Source organism: Phocoena sinus, chromosome 8, assembly GCF_008692025.1.
Source record: "Phocoena sinus isolate mPhoSin1 chromosome 8, mPhoSin1.pri, whole genome shotgun sequence".
In the NCBI taxonomy this organism is placed as follows: Eukaryota; Metazoa; Chordata; class Mammalia; order Artiodactyla; family Phocoenidae; genus Phocoena; species Phocoena sinus.
In genome coordinates this window covers 68,222,140-68,242,199 of record NC_045770.1, presented here as the reverse complement: position 1 = coordinate 68,242,199, position 20,060 = coordinate 68,222,140, and the positions used below count along the sequence as shown (strand labels likewise).

At 42.7% G+C, this 20,060-nt stretch overlaps 1 protein-coding gene across 1 annotated transcript in view; it reads right to left on the bottom strand.

Moving 5' to 3' along the window:
* SPON1 (spondin 1) overlaps positions 1-20,060 on the bottom strand; it is a 274,397-nt gene that overhangs the window by 178,151 nt on the left and 76,186 nt on the right. The window contains exon 3 of the mRNA XM_032639045.1: positions 14,741-14,874. Coding sequence (XP_032494936.1) covers positions 14,741-14,874 — 134 coding nt within the window. The remainder of the gene's footprint in view (positions 1-14,740; positions 14,875-20,060) is intronic.

Here is a 20,060-nt window from a genome sequence, read left to right as displayed (position 1 = left end):
CAAATGTAAAGCAATAATAATAACATAGCCTTGTACGGAGCTGCTTCTGGGCCAGATGGTTCTGAACACTTTACGTGTATTAACTCATCTAATCCTCACAGCAACCCTATAAGGTAGGTACTATTATTTATCCCCATTTTACAGGGGAGACATCTGAGGTACCCGGAGTTTAATGACTTGCCTGACATCAGGAGTAAGTGGTGGAGCCAAAACTCAATCTCGGGCTGTCTGACCTGAATCCACCTTCATAACTACAACGCCAAACTAACCCAGAGGAGAACTGGGTCTGGATTCAGGTCAACTGGGACTCGTACAGGGCATTCTCTTGAGGGGGAACTAAAATGGCCCTTGAGGTTGGGAAGGGAGGCTGGTGCCCACTAAGTGTGAAAGCAGGGAACTAACAAGGATGAGTTTGGGCTTCTGGGCCCTGAGTATAGCCAAACTTAAAAGCCAGTTACGTAGGACCTCTGTGTTACAATTCCCTTCTCTAATTCCCCAAGCTTTCAACACATCTTACTACCATTGTCGCTTAGCCTAAGCTGTGATGTGGGGTATTAAGGGATGGGCTCCAAGCATGAAGCAAAGGTAGGGAAGCAGCTGCCTGAGGGAACAGATCCATAGTCTAGATCCAGGTAGCCGAGGTGGCAAGCAACAGCCAGGAGCTTTTGATACCATAATAACTGCCCAAGGATTCCCTCAGATTCTTAGGTGGTCAACCTGGCAGAAGCCTTGTCTTTCTGTAGTTATGGAAAAATTAACTCCTCATTAATAATCTGCAAACAATACTTTCCAACTAAAAAGATGGGGGGCACCCTTTGAGAAGTCAGACTTTAGAGCGTCCTATGATTTCTAGCACTAGATGGATGAGGCTGTGGTTCATTCCTCTACCCAACCATGACTTAAGAGCTGGGATCTGGGACATCTGCCAACTTTTTCCTTGGAGTGGATTCTTCTTTTGCACGGCACATATCACAACTGCTGGCAGAGGAAGAAGGCAAGGTGAATCTTTTCTCTCAGTGTACAAAGAAATGCGATGTGTGTTATTGCATCTAGAGTCCCCGCAACAGAGGCCTTGTCAAAGAGGTAATGAGGGCCAGTGACTGGACACATGATAGACGGTACAGAGTAGGACCCAAGTGAGACCACTAAAAGCCCAACACAAAAAAGGCACGGGTAGAGAAATCAGATCCGGGAAGTGGGTTTACCGAGCAACACAGCTGGTATGAAGGAAGATTCCTCCAAGCAACATGGACTGGAACAGCAGGGCCTGTTCAAGTACCTTCTGACTCATCAGATTTCTACGTGGAGGCACAGATGTGTTTAATTGTATACACTGAGACCGATTTGCACACTGTGAGAATGCACGAACCCAGCTGCCTAAGCCCCAAAAGCATGGTAGAGATGTAAGAGTGAGTGTGGGAGAACCTGGCTGCCGTTCCCGGGGCTCTGCTCTCACTGGTGTCCTGATTCCACAGCCGCAAGACAAGACTCAGTCCTGCAGCTTTCATCTGGGGTTGCAGCCCAGTCACCCATCATTCACCACTCCCTGATTTTTCTTCTGCACTATGGAAGGCTCTTCTGGGTAGCGGAGACTGTTGTTCAGAGTCTGGGTGTAATTATCCCAAAACAGCCCTCTGACTTTAGGGGAAAAAAAAAATAAATGGACTTTGGACGATATAAGGAGATGATAGCTAACCAGTCCTGCACCCAAAACTGCAATGAGAGCAATTCTGATGTCACTATAAATCATGCCGATTTATGTTTTGAAAGGAAACCAAATGATGAATATAATGATTATTCCTGTTTCTGCTTCCCCCCTCTTTCTCCTCAAAAACTGGCAATAACACTAAAGTCACATTAAACATCTGTTTGAAAAATAAGCTGGAGTGCTGATGACAGCTGCGCTGGACTTACAAACGCACCACAGCTGTCAAACTCTAAATTAACAATGATTTTCATTTATGAATAGTATAGAACTAAGATATTATGGAGCTTTTTCTACTCTACTTTCCTGGCTTCCAGGGGCTGTTAAATGCAAAATGTTGGGGAAATGCCCAAGGGAAAATGTACCTGAAATCAGCCCGCAATGATTAATAATGGAAGGAGTGGGGGACATTCTTTCTTCTTTCTTAATCTCATTTCTTCACTGGCTTTAGTTTGGGTAGTCTCTGTGGCAAGCAGGCTTGCAGGAAGGCAAATAATTCAGGGACAATTCTTTGATCAGTGGTTGGAAATGAATGGTGATGGAGCTGTGAACACTGCTCCACTGCTTCTGAAGGAACGTCATCTTCTACAGCGCTGAGGACCCTCTGCTCATCTTTCCAGCATCCTTTGTGTCTTCAGTGGACTTCCGCCCATTGTTCTACCAGATGAAGTAATGAATGACCAGGTATATGACTCTGTTACCCTGTGGTTACATACTGGGTATAAAAAGATCTAATCAAGCCATTTTGGTGACAGGATAAGATATGCCAACCTGTTTTACACTTACTTCATGAGATCAGCCAAGATGGCAGAGTAGAAAGAACCTGAGTTCACCTCCTCTCATGGGCACACCAAAATCACAACTATTTGCAGAACAACCATCAATGAAAAAGACCAGAACCTACCAGAAGAGATCTTCTACAACTAAAGACATCAAGAAGGAACCACATGGGATGGGGTAGGAAGGGCGGACTCACGATAGTCAAGTCCCATACCCCTGGGTGGGCGGATAATTATACTGGAGAATAATTACATTGCAGAGGTTCTCCCACGGGAGTGAGAGTTCTGAGCCCTATGTCAGGCTATCAAACCTGCGGGTCCTGCACTGAGATGAGCCCCCAGAGCCTTTGGCTTTGAAGGTCAGTGGGGTTTGATTTCAGGAGCCCCGAGGGACTGGGGAAAACAGACTCCACTCTTAAAGTGAGCACACAAAATACCATGAGCTCCAGGTCCCAGGGCAAAAGCAGCAATTTGATAGGGTCCTCCTACCTGCTGGTTTTGGAGTATCTCCTGGAGTGGGTGGAGGAAGGGTGTGGCTCACCCTGGGGACATAGACCCTGGCAGTAGCCATTCTTGGGAGCTACTTCTACCATGTGGATGCTGGTGCTGGTCGACGCTGGTGCTGGCGGGCGCCATTTTGAAAATCTCCCTCCAGCTCATTAGTGCCAAGACCTGGCCTCACGCAATAGCCTGTAGGCTCTGGTGCTGGGATGCCTCAGGCCAAGCAACTAACTGGGGGACACACACACACACACACACACACACACACACACACACACACACACACACACACACACACACACACCCATCAGCAGGCAAGCGGCCTAAAGACTTCCTGAGCCCACAGCTGCCTCTGGACATGGCCCTGCCCACCAGAGGGCCCAGGACCCAGCTCCATCCATTGGTGGGCAGACACCAGTCCCAGAATCCCCTGGGCCCTGGCCCTGCCCTTAGGAAGACTCCACTAGCCTCTAGACCAGCCTCATCCACCAGGGGGCAGACACCAGATGCAAGAAAACCACAGTCCTGCAGCCTGAGGACCCAGCCTGTAGCAGGCCAGACCCAGCCCTGGGTCCCAGCCGGGCCCACTAGCAGGCCAATACACTTACTCCATGACCTTGAGAGACGAAGTAGGTGTGGAAACATCTCTTTGTCCTTTTCTACCCTTGTCCCAGGGCCGTCACTGTCCTACCTGGGGAAGGGGTGAGGCTCAGGAATGGAGGAACACGTCTACTATATATTCCCTGGTTAAAAAAATATGTATAGGGATTGAAAGGTTAATGTAGATATGATACCATCTGATGATTTTTCATTATTGCATTTTTATCCTGTGACCATTTCATGTCAAAAATGTCCTGGGGCAGGGCTTCCCTGGTGGCACGGTGGTTGAGAGTCCACCTGCCGATGCAGGGGACACGGGTTCGCGCCCCGGTCTGGGAAGATCCCACATGCCGCGGTGCGGCTGGGCCCGTGAGCCATGGCCGCTGAGCCTGCGCGTCTGGAGCCTGTGTTCCGCAACTGGAGAGGCCACAGCAGTGAGAGGCCCGCGTACCGCAAAAAAAAAAAAAAAATGTCCTGGGGCAAACAAATTGTGGTATATACATGTAATGGAATATTATTCAGATATAAAAAGGAATGAAGTATCAATACATGCTATAACATAGATGAACCTCAAAAACATTATGGTAAGTGAAAAAAGTCAGATGCAAAAGATCACATATTGTTTGATTCCATTAATATGAAATATCAATAATAGGTAAATCCGTAGAGACAGAATGCAGATTGGTGGTTGCTAGGGGCTGCAGGGAGAGGAAAATGGGGTTCCTGCTTATAAGTAAAGGGTTTTACTTTGGAGCAATGGAAATACTTTGGAACTAGACAGATGTGGTGGTTACACAACATTGTGAATGTACTAAATGCCACCAAACTGATGGCTTTAAACTAGTTAATTTCATGTTATATGAATTTACTTTCGATTTTTAAAATGTCCACAGGATCTAAACATCATGTTTTGATCCCACCACGATCAGGGCCTGGAATATCTTGGCAATCTCTGCTCCATCACTGGGATAGGACTGGGACTGGTCTTGCTGCCAGGGCTCTGGGTCCTTGTGCATGATTGGGGTGGGCCATTCACTCGCACATGCCCACCGAGTTGTGGTCACACCGCTGCCCCTTGCAGTGTGGGTTTCAGTGTTCCGTCTGAGCCTGTTTCCTGCTGTGCCTGGAGCGCCTCCACAGCACGTACTTTCTTTTAATTCTTCCCAGTTTTCTCCCCAGGGGCTGGATCCTACACCTGGGACTCCAGCTGCTGAACGAAACTCTGCCGCCATTGGACTGCTCCCTTGGAACTATGCCACTGCCAGCCTCCCAGGAAGCCCTGGCATCTGGATTCCACCTGTTGGATGACATGTCTTAGAGTATCTAAGTCTTCCTGAACCAAGCACATGCTGCCCTTTTTTTTTTTTTTTTTTTTGCGGTACGCGGGCCTCTCATTGTTGCGGCCTCTCCCGTTGCGGAACGCAGGCTCCGGACGCGCAGGCTCACGTGTCCAGCTGCCCCGCGGCATGTGGGATCTTCCCGGACCGGGGCACGAACCCGTGTCCCCTTCATCGGCAGGCGGACTCTCAACCACTGCGCCACCAGGGGAGCCCTCATGCTCCCCTTTTAACCATAGTCTTGGTTTCTCCAACTGCTCTCACAAGAACCAGCCTCTTCTACTGGTCTGGGGTTTCCCACCCCCTTTTCTGTAGATTCCTTGCTTCCACCCCTAGTTAGCATTGTTGAGGTTCTAGCCAGCCTCAAGGGAGAGCCACCCTGACTTATGACAAAGGAGCCTGTGGTTCTTCTCAATAGCTAATGCCAGAAAAATTGCAGGGTAAGCTGCACTTCAGCCACATCAGATCCTTCTAATCCTGCCAGATTCCTCTAAATCATACACAGAGTCATCAGATGTGGGTTTTCTGTGTTATTTCCTTCCAAGATAAAAAGAGTTGGTGAGCTCCATGAAGTTACAAAATCTTATGAGTTCTGGCTAATCCCTCCTAATACTCATCTCTATCCTCACTAACAAGTCTTTCTCTTGCCAGGTCCTTGGGTTTGTTTTCCATTTTCTAAAGGACATTTAGTTTCCTCACTTGGGAGCAACACCTCCCGGACCCAGGCAGTCCTGTGCCTCTCCAGGCTTCAGAGACCAAGTGAGGCAGAAGGTGGGGGTGTGCGGGTCAGCGTAGCTTAGTGGTGATTAGTTAACAAGGGCTTTGGAGTCAAGTGGAAGTGGGTTTAAGACCCAGCTCTATCACTAAACTGCTTTATTACCCTGAATACAAACTCTCTAAACTTCAGTTTTCTCATCAAGAAAATGGGAAGAATATAGTAAAGACCCTACAGGGCTTTTATGAAGATTAAGTAAAATAAGGCATGCAATGCACCTAGCATAGTTCTTGGCAATAAATGTAAGCTACTTATACTACTCTTCATACTAACTGATGCATTGAGCATCTCTATACGCCTCTTCACATCCTCTCATCCCAACTCTGATTCCATCCACTGTTGCTACGAGCAGCTCTGTCCACTGAAATTAGATGATGCACACCTTGTCTGTGTGGTGTACCTCTTGCTTCTTGTCCCAGAGCTTCTCTTGATGCTGCAGTACATGTTCAGAACCTGATGAACCTTCACACACCTGCAGCCCAGAGCGCAGGGGCATTAATGCCTGTGGGGCTACCCTTGATCAATGGAGGATGAAAACCAATGGATAATGGCTTCCCCCTTCATTCCTGGGCACGCTGCTCTGAGACACACGTCATATGGCTTCTCCAAAGGTCCCAGCAGGGGCAAGCATCGACTGCCTACGGTGATGACCAGGTCAATAACACTTGACCAAATAACCCCCATCCCCACTGCCCCCACCTTCTCCCTGGGATCACTCCCCAAATAAACTCCCTGCACACAAGCCTTTGTCTAAGCTGGGCTTTTAGGAGAACCCAGGCCAAGAATCAGCAGTTATTGAGTTCCTGGCACTGGGGTATATACATTAGAGCAGGGGTCAGTACATTTTTTTCTATAAGGTGCCAGATAAAAAATATTTTAGACTTTGTAGGCTATAAGGTCTCTATAGCAACTTCTCAATTCTGCTGCTGTAGCGTGAAAGGGGCCCTAAACAATCCAGAAATGAATGAACCTGGTTGTGTTCCAATAAAACCTTCTTTATAAAAACAGGCAGTGGGCCAGACGTGGCCCACAGACTGTGGTTTGCCAACCCCTACATTAGGGCCACATAGATGAGTAAAATTGATCCCCTCCTCCATGAAGCTTGCAGCCTTGGGTGGGAGGAGGAGCAACAAATGAGGCTGCAAAGGTGTCTGCAAACATCACTAAGGACCTTGGACCCCTCGCGAAGGAATTTTGGCTTCATTCTTTGGTGATGGGGAACACTGAATACGTTCTCAGATCTAGTAGCAGCTGCAGCTGGGAACAGGTTATTTCACGTGCAAGAAATGAATTGCTCGTTTTTAGTATTTCTGTGAATCCCAGTCCTGCCAGAGGGCTGCCTCCCCTGCAATCCATGACCAAACTTCCCATCAGATGGCCAAGTTCCCTTATCTGTTACCCTTGAGGCCAGAGGTATCTCAGAATTCAGAATATTTTTGGATTTCAGAAAGATAATACAGGGTACTTTGCATATATTTTGTAACATCCCCATCAGGGTCTGGGGCAGCATCAAACACATTAATATTTACACTAAAAGACTATAAATAACTTCAAGTCAGTTCAAGGCAGGTTTGGGTCTTAAATGAGTTAAGAAAATATCTTTTGGATTTTAGAGCTTTTTGGGTTTCAGAAATGCAGATGAAGGACTGTGGACTTGATTTGTTTTGTGTTTCAGCCCTAGACTGTGACATTCTCAGAGACAGTCTCTGAATCCTCATTGACTGCATACAGTAGGTGCTCCATAAATGTTATCAAGAGAGTGAGCAGACGAGAATGGCAAGAGAACATTGTTCACGGAGGGATTCAGTGGAAGAAGAGGCTGGTCAGGGACTCTGGTAAAGGACATAGGGAGACTTAAAAAATGCTCCGATCAGGATTCCGGACTTGATCTGGAAGGTGATGGAGAGCCCCCTTCAAGTTTGTTATGTAAGCGGTGTGACTCAGCTGTGCATGAGGACAGCAATTCTTATACCAGTAAGAGGCAGAATCACAGGGCAAGGAACTAGTGTGAGCAGTACAAGGTTCCTGCAACAGTGAGGCAAGAAGCGCCTGTGAAAAAGGCAGTGAATGTAAAGCAACTGAGAGAAAGAAGAGGCAGTTATGGCAACTAATCATGTTGGGGGAGAAGGAGAAGTGGCAGGTGAACCTGACCTGCCTGAGATGGTAGAGTACAGTACTAAGATCACAGACTCCGGAACCCAGATGCTTCTCTGTTTAAATCCCAGCTCTGTCACTTACCCTGTGACCTTAGGGAAGTTACTTAACCTCTCTGTGCCTTAGCATCCTCTTTAGTATCCACTTCATAGGGTTGCTCTGGGGATTAAATGAGTATCTATAATGCACCTAGACCAGGGCTTGGCTCTGGGCTGTTATTACTGCCTGCAACCAATCATTGTTTCATACGGTTGAATTCCCCAAATGGTTCACCAAGTGACTATCTCCTCCAGGGTAAGGCAACCCACATCTCAAAACCCTCCTAAGAGGTGACAAGTGGGTGTCAGAAGTCTAGTAATAAATGTACGCAATGAAGGTATGGAAAGACAAGATCACTTCCAGGGACAAAACTTTTATCAGACTTAAGGGGATAGGACTTCCCTCTGATGGGGTCTGTAAACATCTATTCTATTCACAGAGGCTTTTTCTTTCAATCAGTCACGACTTTGCTGTAACAGTTTGCAGCGTTGAAGCACGCCACGGAAACTTTAAGTGCTGGGTCATTCACTTGTAGGGAGAAGGCTATAAGGAGGGATGTCTCAAAACCCTGTAATTTAGAAATGTTCAAATCTTTGCATCCAAAGGGAAAATGGAAATGGTGTCAGGTTTGTGCCAAAAGGAAAGTTGTAATTGCGATGCGCTTCCCTTCCCAGCCCTCCTGGGCAAAGGAACATAACCAGCTACGTGGGCTTCAGAGCTGTCACCTACAGATATTTAGCAGGCTCTGCGGCTTACACTACCAGTCTGCCTTCTCCCAGGAACATCACCCAAACACAGCAACACAAATGCCCATTTTTGAAAGTGAGGGCTCTGCAACAGAGTTAGTGTCTCCCCTTTCATCTCTCCTGGAATTTGCTGCCAGACATAAGCACCCAGACTAACTTTTTAGTGAATCTTCCTTCTAGCATGTCAGTCCACTGTTTAATCCACTAATGGCTCCCTTGTTCCTCTTGAATCAAGTTCAACCTCTTCATCTTGACATTGGAGAACCTGCATGATTTAGCAATGAATTTCGGCCTCCAATGACCTTCTAATCTCACCAAGTCTGTCTGTTTACTGTCTCCCAGTGCCGCCATATTTACTCTCACCTCTAAGTTCTCACGTTAGTTTCACTCTGTTCACACCCTTCACCTGGAATGACCTCTTCCCTCCTGTCCATTTATCCACAGCCTACTACTGCCTTCAAGATATAAACTAACCTTTCTAAGGAGCTCTGGTGCTCCCATTATTACATTCTTCATTCATCTACTTTCTGACTAACCATGTTTAATCTGTCCCCAGTTCATGTCTGTCTTGGGTTGGCTAAGTTTTGCATACGTATTTTTATTTACACCACAACTAGACTTCAGGAAAGTGTCTTGAAAGTCAGGATCCTTGTTTATACTCTGAGTCTTTCTCAGTGATGGTCAGCTCTGGACACATGGAATACTGGTTGTGATTGGTTTCTCCAATACCACCTTCCACAAAAAAAACAAGGAAACTTTCTCATCTAGATAAAGGGTATTTCTCAACTTGATTCAAGGCATCAGTTTGATACCTGTACTTCCTGTTATACTTAAAAGTGAATTATAGGAGTATTCCCATTAAAATCAGGAATAAGCATGAATATCACTATTTAATATTGTATTAGAGGTGATAGATAATAAACTAAAGCATGAAAAAGATACAAAGGTATATTCATTCATTATTTCCCCCCCAAATGAAAAATAAGCATTAGAACTATTGAGAGATTTCAGCACTGTCTAAACTCAAACTCAAGGTACAAGAATCAATAGCTTTCCTAAACACAAGCAATCAATGATTAGAAACTTTAACAGGAAAAAAGAGCCCATTCACAAAAGCAATAAAAGTATAAAATACCTGTGGGGGAAAAAAAGCCTTACAAGAATGTTTAACTCAAATGAGGAAAAATTACATGACTTTCCTGAAGGACATAAAAGACCTGAAGAGGGGATATTCCATATTTCTAACTGGGAAAACACACTGTAGGTTGCTACGATATAAAAACATATTGTAGGGTTTGCAACACCATTCAAAATCCCAATATACGTTTTTATTAAACACAACACAAACTCATTCTATGATTCGTCTGGAATTATGAATCTAATTGAATAGCCATGAACATTTTGAACCAGAAGATTAATGAGCGATGACTTGCTATCAAAACATAAAATAAAATTTTGCTATAAAATGGTGTGGGTTTCGTGCAGGGATAAAAAGATCAACAGAACAGAACAGACATGTATAAAAATTTTATATTTGTTAAAGTAGCATTTCAAACAATAAGGGAAAGGACAGACTATGTGATAAATGGATGTGAAACAACTACCTAGCCATTTTGAGAAAAATAGGTAGATTTTCATTTCCCAGCTGTGTGGACAGCTCTGGTCTGTCCCTCCAGCTACTTCCTTCAACCTTCTGTACCCTGTTCTTTGCGGGAGAGGAGAATCTGTGTGAACTCTATCAACGAGGCTTCGTTGTCCTCGTGGTGGGAGTCAAGGTCAAAAGGGAGAATCGACAGGGAATCAAGACTGGGATCCCTGTGGGTCACCTCAGGCTAGTAGCTTCCCTTAACTGAAGTTCTCAGCCCCTGGGAGGTGGTGGTCTTCTCTGCCCTGTCCTCTGCACGCTCCTTTCGCCCCTTCAGACATGGGTGCTAAAGGCTCCTCTCACTTTTATTTTGGCCACACCATCATAATCAGACCCCTGATTCAACGACCCTTTGGCACCTCATGCGGAGCATGCCATCTATTTTTTCTTGAGGCTTATTGATACCATATTATTCACAAAATTAAATTCCAGGAAGATTAAAGACCTAAACTTATTTTTAAACCTATAAAAATATTAAAAATATGGGAATATATTTATAACCTTGGGTGTAGGAAGATTATTTTTAGACAAGATACAAATCAAAATTCATAAGAGGAAGGATGGATACATTTGACTAAAACAAAATTCCAAATTTTTGGATGATTAGATACTCATAAGCAAAGTTAAGAGAAAGATGGAGAGGAATATTTGAAATTTATAACAAAGTGTTATTATCTGTACCATGTAAGGATCAATTTTAAACATATAAATATATTAAATTATATATTTCATATGTTTATATATAAAATGCATAATATAAAATATATTTTATACATATAATATACACATATATTTTATATATAAATATATGGAAATATATAAACATCAATTTTTAAAAGAAACATTATTAGAATAATGGACAAGAATATGAATGGGCCATTTACAAAGAGGAAATAAAAATGGAATAAATATTTGAAAAGATTCTTAATTTAAATTACTAATAATCAGGAAAATATAAATTACCACAAGACACCATTTTTAACCATCAGATGGGCAGAACTTTAAAGAATGATAAACATCAAGAGCTGTTGAGGAACTTCCCTGGTGGTCCAGGGGCTAAGACTCCACACTCCCAATGCAGGGGGCCCAGGTTCAATCCCTGGTCAGAGAACTAGATCTCACATGCCACAACTAAGAGTTCACATGCCGCAACTAAAGATCCCGCATGCCACAACTAAGACCTGGTGCAGCCAAATTAAAAAAAAAAAAAAAGAGTTGTTAAGCAAGTAAGGAAACAGGCTCTCTTGTTCACAGTCAGGGAGAGTGTTTAAGTTGGCAAGCTTTTTGGAGGAAAATCTGGCAGTGTCTATTAAAATTATAAATGTCCATCCCTTATGATCCTACTTCTTGGCAGCTACCATGGATAAAAACTTGCATATTTGCTCAAAGAGGTATGTATAAGGATGTTTATTATAGCATTATTGGTAATAGTAAAAAACTGGAAACAATCTAAATGTCCATCAGCTGTGGAATAACTAACACATTTGCACAGTAGATTATATGCAACAGCTTAAAAACAGAGATCCATATGTTCTGACCTGGAAATATCTCTAATACCTTTTATTTAGTGAAAACCTATTTAATTTCAGGACATCACGTAGACCATGATACCATTTGTGTAAAGGGTACTTATATGTTTTTTTATATGTGTATAAACTCACAGATAAAAGTCTAACAAATACACGCCAAATTGGTATCTATTGTTACTTTGGGGTAGAAGACTGTGGGATTTATTGGGAGAAATGTCAGGGATTTTTCACGTTTTTTGTATTCTGCATTTTTCTGTATTTCACTATTTTCTGCACTGTTTGAAATTTTACAATGTGAATGTATTTACATCTTACCTATAAAATGATCTCTTTAGTGAATAATTATAGATTACATTTAATTCCTTCAGAAAAAGATAAAAGAAAGGAAGAACATGGGGCTTTAGCATTAAATGCAAGTATGACTTCAAGAAACTTGCCTAATTCACTGAGACTTGTCTCCTCCTGCATAAAAGGGGGAAGTTTGTTGTGAAGATTAAATTAGACAAAGCCCGCTAGATGTGCAGCTGACTTCATGGTAGACAGTACTGGTTGCCCCTTTCTTTCTCCTCCATTTGGCCTGTGAGAACCTTTAGGGCCAAGATCTTAACTTCAGTTGCCTGTACACTGTGGACGTCTGTGCAAATAGAAGCTCAGTTACATTTACTGAAAGAATGAGTGACTGAACAAGCCACATTTGTTTACTGTTAATGGATAAACATATGTTCACATATGTTCATTGTTAACGGTAAACAAGAGATGCCTTTTTGGCTTCCAACAGGAAGATCAAAGGCTTCTGGTTTGTGAGAAGAGTAAGTCAAAGAAAACCAGAGATCTACACCAAAGGGATAAGGGTTTTAGAGCAGGAAGGTTCATCACACAGATCTGATATTGGAGAGCCCCTCTGTGGAGTGAAAGGGCTGCCATGGGCAGGGGTGTGGGTACTGGAAAGCCAAGCTGAGAACCCGGTCTCCAGGCTGAGAGACTGAATATACTAATGGACAAAGGCCAGGCTGTATATGACAGTGACGACAGAACTCTGACCCACAACCTCTGCAGTAAATGGCCTGGGAAGCCAAACCACGACGTCTGTAGCCATTAGTCCAGAACAGTTAGGACTTGGGCAACGCAACGATGTCAACTCTCTAATTTTGCCCCACTGCCTCCTCTATTTCCATCTCAGGACCAGTCAGAGAAAGCCTAATATGCTCTCCAAACCAATCACATCAGATGCTCCATTTCTAGTTAGCCCGCCCTCAGCTTCCCCATGCCAACTATCTCCAGTGAGAAAGTACCCACAATCTTCTCTTATTTTTCACTGTAAAGCTTTCCCACTCCTCTGCCTGCCTTTGAGTCTCTGTCAAATGCTAGTGATGGCAGCTGACTTCCTTGCTACATAGCAAGCTCTGAATAAATAGCCTCTTTTCTCAGTTCAGTGGTCTTCGTTTATTCCCACAAGGCCTTCTCCCACATTGCAACTAGATACTAGATACATGTTATATATTGGGATTTATACTTATACATAAATTCTACTTCTAAATTTAAAACAAATCACCAATGTAGATTAGTGCCAAAAGCCAAACTTCTCAAGGAATCTGAGGAAGGATGCTCAGCTTGCATTAAACTAAGAAAAAAATAAATGATGTCCATACAGATGGCAGCAAAAAGAGGCCAAAGACTGCGTCTGGACAATGGACAGAGGCTTCCAGAAATCTCTGCAAGCTTTCTTTTTCTCCCATAAGGCAGGCACAGCTGGGTCCAGAAACTGCAGGGACTGGAGAGCCTAGGTGGAATGCCTCCTTATCAGTCTCTCCTCAGGGCTGGGCTGTAGTTGTAAGTCTTTAGAAATGTCCACCTGCCACAGGTTCAGACAAATGAACCAAATATATACATAAGGCCTTAGGGGATTTAAAGAAGTAGAAGATGGTTGGGAAGTTCCCAGCCCCTAACTCCAGGAGAAAGGGTTTCTTGGATGCTGGCATTGGAGCCTTGCCTATCTATCTACCCATGACTATTTGCCTGTCTGAAATCCTAAAATTCTCAGCATCACTCTATAGAGCCTTAAAATGTATTTAAAACAGGTTATAGCCACATTTCTCAAACTACTTAATGTTAATAGATGTCTCAGCAAAAAAAGGAGCTTTGCAGTCAAGTTTGGGAAATGCTGGGTGAAACCAAGTTAAACAGACTTCTTTTTTGGCAGGACTTTGCAAAACCTTCAATATGCTAATATATGTTGTGAATCTGCAAGAAGGAGATATATAGCATACAGCATCTTCCAAAGTTACTTAACCATAGAAATTGATTTCCTGCCCACCTATTTACATCTCCCTGAACATCATTCTATAAAATACAACTTTGGAAGCACAGATTTGAGATAATGCCACCTTTCATGGGAAAACCACTGGCTGGCTCATACCTCTCATCATCTATTGTAACTCACCAAGATGAGGATCAAGATGCCCCATAGCAAGCGGTGCAAGAGGGCAATTTTGATGGGAGAAGGAAGAAGACAGGATCATAAAGCAGAGCCTGGGGCCAACGGAGGTTATAGTCAGGTCTCAGGTCAGCCTAGCACAGCTTAAGGACAGGGGGTGTATTCAAGATGGAGGAAGCCAAAAATTATCCTCACCCGGGTCGTAATTTTTCTTGACCAGCCATAGGATCATTATCTCTAGGAAGATAGAGAGTAACCAGCAGATCATTGCATGGGAAGAAAACAGAGATTCAGGTGATTGATTCTTTTCATAGCACTTTACAAAAGACCGCCCATAGTCCTGTTTTAGAGTCAAGATAAGGGAGGGCAGAGAGATGATACAACTTGTCTGATGCCCCAATAAAGGCACTTTTCCTTCTGCAACCGCACCACGGAGACTTCGAGAGAGCACAGGAAAGGGGAGTGAAGTGTTCCAAGGATTTCTTTGTTCACTTACTTTAGAATCACACAGCCGGTTCCTGCAGGGGGCGCTATCCAGAACACCTGGATCCGCGTCCTCCTCCGTGGGGTGCTTTCGGTGACCGCAACGGGGCAATTACTCATAAATTGTGTTTCTTCTTCATCTATGATCTGTGGAAAACCAGTGGAAAATAAACACATTAAAATGCAATGTCACTTTGGGAAGTTTCCGTGTTGACACTTCCTTAATTTTATTTTTAAATCTGTCATCTTCTGTTAGTAGTTCTACATCCCCAAGACACCAGAACAGCGCCTGGCACAGAGTCCCACTTAATGCTTGTTGAATTAACATAAGGGCAAGGATGTAGCACCTGTTCTCCGCTCTCTGGGACCAGGATCTTATGTCAGCACTTTGAGGGACAGGCCACTAGGTGATGATGTTGTTCATTTCACTACAACAACCTGTGTCCCACTTCAGGGAAGGAGGAGGGTGGGGGAGAGATGATCCAAAGCAAACACTATATACCTAGACGTTGTGATTCAATTTTATAGCTTGAAATTAAAATGTTAAAAGAAAACCCCCCTTTGGAGTAAGTATACCAAAGTACATAAAGTCGCCCAGCTCTATAGCACTGTTTACTCTTGCAGCCTCTCCTTTCTTAATTTGTGCCTTATACCGGTGTTCTCCCAAGTTAACCATCAAGATTTCCTATGACACTGCAAAAAAGCTGGTAGCCATTCCCATTCCACAAGGCTGTTTTCACCATTTCTCCGGCTTGCTTCTGGGTCTGCAGCCAGGACTTGCCTATCCCTCTCGTAGAACCACAGACTGTTAGACCTGAACAGATCTTTTGGGGGAAACCATCTAAATCCAATGGGTCTTAAGTGCCAACTCCAACTGATTGGTAGTAGCTGTGTCATGAGTGGTGTTACTAACATTAACAGAGAACATTTATTGGGTGTTTAGTGTAGGCTAGGTACTAAGCTAAGTGCTTTATATGAATTACTCATTTAATTTTCAAATATAGCTTAATGAGATCATTATATCCATATTGTATTTACTTTATTGAAAATGTTTTTTAATTCCTCTTTTTTTTTTTTTTTTTTTTTGGCGGTACAAGGGCCTCTCACTGTTGTGGCCTCTCCCGTCGCGGGGCACACGCTCCGGACATGCAGGCCCAGCGGCCATGGCTCGCAGGCCCAGCCGCTCCGCAGCATGTGGGATCCTCCCGGACCGGGGCACGAACCCGCGTCCCCTGCATCGGCAGGCGGACTCCCAACCACTGCGCCACCAGGGAAGCCCTAATTCCTCTTTTTTTTAGGAAAGCAGGTAAAAAATTAAGTCACATCATATCCTTTCATCACTGTGCAAAGAAAAGGCAACGTTTTGTTTACCTCTATATTCTTTATACTTCTCTCATTTCCTTCCTTTGTTTACCGCTCACTCCTAAGTATTTAATATATGTCCTTCTGAATATCTCTATATACACATATACATATATTACATATATGTGTGTGTGTATAATTTACTTGAAGTTACCTAGAGTTGTTTTGTATTTTAATATTTCTTTCACTTAATCTTATAATTTTGAGATATGTCAATGTTACTACATGTGAATGTAACACTGCTACTGATGCTGCTTAGTATCCACTGCATGCATGGACCACATTTTACTTATTCTCCCAGCGAGGAGCACTTAACTGACTTCCAGCTCTTTGCCTCGACAAACATTGCTGTAATACAAATACAAATGCTGCTCTGCTTATGAACGTACCTGAGAGATTCTCAGCAATATAAACCATGTAGTGGGACTGGCTGCTTGTGAGGTTGTAGGTATAATCATATTAATTTCACTAAGTAGTCCCAGATTGTTCTGCAAAATGGCTTTACCTACTTTCATTCTATAAGCTATGCATAACTGTTCCCACTGCCCCATATCCTCACTAGTACTTGTGATTATTGGACTTTCTAATTGTTTCCAATCTGATGGATATAAAGTAGTATCTTGTTTTCACTTAATACTAGCAAATTTGAGCATCTCTTCATAAATTTATAATGTTTCTCCTGTGAATTGCCCACTCAAAATATTTACCGGTGGATTTTTTTCTTGTCAATTTGTAGGACTTTCCAGATATGAAATGCTCATCATTTACGAATACCTTTCTGTCACCCAGACGTTCATCTTATCTTTGGAATTCTTCAATAATTTCCATCTAATCAAATTGATCAATTTCTCTCCTATGGCTTGCAATTTTTTGGTCTTGCTAAAAACACTGAGATCACAAAGATATTCTCTAGTATTTTCTTCTAGTAGCTTTATAATTTTATTTTCACATTTAGGCCTTCAATCCATTTAGAATTTACTTTTTAATGTGATGGAGTAGGGATCCAACTCTATTTTCTCCATACTGTGAGCTACTTCAAAACAAATTAGTGAACAGATTTTTTTAGAGCAGTTTTACACTCACAGCAAAATTGAGCAGAAAGTACGGAGAGTTCCCATATACCCTCTGTTCCCACACATGCACAACCTTCCCCATTATCAACATCAGGCATCAGAGTGGTACCTTTGTAACAACTGATAAACCTACAGAAACCTACACTGACACATCATCACCCAAAGTCCACAGTTTACATTTGAGTTCACTCTTGGTGTTCTATGGGGTTTTGACAAAGGTATAATAATATGCATCCACCACTGTAGTATTGTATTGAGTAGCTTCACTGCCTTAAAAAATCCTCTGCTCTGCCGATTCATCCCTCCCCACAACCCCAGACAATCGTCAAGCTTTTGCTGTAATTGCTTATTAGTTCCCTGAGGTTTTTTGTCGATTCAGATTTTCCTATGTAGACAACCATGTCATCTGTAAACAAAGATGGCTTTATTTCCTCCGTCCCAATCTGTATATCTTTTATTTCCTTATCTTGTCTTGTTGTATTAGCTAGGACATCCAGTATGATATTGAAAAGTAGTGGTGAGAGGGGACATCCTTGCCTTGTTCTTGATCTTTGCAGCAAAGTCTCAAGTTTCCTACCAGTAAGTATGATGTTAAGTGTAGGTTTTTTGTACACTCCTTACCAAGTTAAGGACCTTTATCTCTATTCACAGTTTGCTGAGAGTGAGGGTGTTGGATTCTGTCAAATGCTTTTTCTGCATCTATTTATATGATCATGTGATTTTTCTTCTTTCACCTGTTGATGTGATAGATTAATTGATTTTCAAATGCTGAACCAGCCTTGCATGACTGGGATAAATCCCACTTGGTTATGGTGTCTATTCTTTTTATACACTGTTGCATTTGATTTGCTAATATTTTGTTGAGGAATTTTACATCTATGTTCATGAGAGATATGGGTTTGCAGTTTTCCTTTCTTTGCAATGTCTTTGTCTACTTTTGGTAATAGGGTGGTGCTGGCCTCATAGAATGAGTTAGGAAGTAGAGAATCGGTATAATTTCTTCCTTAAATGTTTGGCAGAATTCACCAGTGAACCCATCTCGGTCTGGTTCTTTCTGTTTTGGAAGGATATTAATTATTGATTCAATTTCTTTAAAAGATATAGGTCTATTGATATTTTCTACTCCTTATTGCGTGAGTTTTGGTAGATTGTGTCTTTCAAGGAATTGGTCCATTTCCTCTAGGTTAACAAATTTGTGAGCACAGAGTTGTTTGTAATACTCCTTATTATTCCTTTAGTGTCCATGGGATCTGTAGTGATGTCCCTCCTTTCATTTCTGATATTAGTAACTTGTGTCTCTTTTTTTTTTTTCAGTTAGCCTGGCTAAGGGCTTATCAATCTTACTGATCTTTTCAAAGAACCAGCTCTTGGTTTTATTGATTTTCTCTATTGATTTCTTTCTTTTTTCAGTTTCATTGATTTCTGCTCTAAATTTTATTATTTTTCCGGTTTATTTTAGATATTATTTGCTTTTCTTTTTCTAGTTTCCTAAAGTAGAAGATTAGATTATTGATTTAAAGTTTTTCTTCTTTTCTAATATGTACATTCAATGCTATAAATTTCCCTTAAGTGCTGCTTTCATTGCATTGCACAAATTTTGATAAGTTGTATTTTCACTTTCATTTAGTTCACAATATTTTAAAATTTCTTTCGAAATTCCTTCTTTGACCCATGTGTTGGTTAGAAATGTGTTGTTTAACCTCCAACTATTTGGGGATTTTCCAGCTATCTTTCTATTATTGATTTCTAGTTTAATTCTATTGTGGTGTGAGAGCAGATACTGTATAATTTCTATCTTTTTAAATTTGTTACGCTGTATTTTATGACCCAGAATGTGATCCATCTTGTTGAATGTTCCATGTGAGCTTGAGAAGAACGTGTAATCTGCTGTTGTCGAATGGAGTCTATAGATGTCAGTTAGATCCAGCTGATTGATGGCACTGCTGAGTTGAACTATGCCCTTACCGAATTTCTGCCTGCTACATCTGTCCATTTCTGATAGAGGGGAATTGACGTCTACAACTATGACAATGGATTCATCTATTTCTCCTTGCAGTTCTACAAGTTTTCAGCTCACACATTTTTTTTTTTTTTTTTTTTGGTGGCACACGGGCCTCTCACTGTTGTGGCCTCTCCCGTCGCGGAGCACAGGCTCCGGACGCGCAGGCTCAGCGGCCATGGCTCACGGGCCCAGCCGTTCCGCGACATGTGGGATCTTCCCGGACCGGGGCACGAACCCGTGTCCCCTGCATCGGTAGGCGGACTCTCAACCACTGCGCCACCAGGGAAGCCCTCAGCTCACACATTTTGATGGTCTGTCATTAGGTGCAAACATATTAAGGATTATTACATCTTCTTGGAGTATTGATCCCTTTATCATTATGTAATGCCTCTCTTTATTCCTGATAACTTTCCTTGCTCTGAAGTCCACTCTGCCTGAAATTAATATAGCTATTCCTGCTTTCTTTTTTTTTTTTTTTTTTTTTTTTTTTTTTTTTATGCGTTACGCGGGCCTCTCACTGTTGTGGCCTCTCCCGTTGCGGAGGACAGGCTCCGGACGCGCAGGCCCAGCGGCCATGGCTCACGGGCCCAGCCGCTCCGCGGCACGTGGGATCCTCCCAGACCGGGGCACGAACCCGCGTCCCCTGCATCGGCAGGCGGACTCTCAACCACTGCGCCACCAGGGAAGCCCTCCTGCTTTCTTTTGATTAATGTTAACATTGTATATCTTTCTCGTCATCCTGCTTTTAATCTATTGATATATGTCTTTATATTTGAGGTGGGTTTCTTATAGATAACATATAAGGGTCTTGTTTTTGATTCACTGACAACCTTTTAATTGATCTGTTTAGACCACTGATGTTTAAACTGATTATTGATATAGGCAGATTAATATTT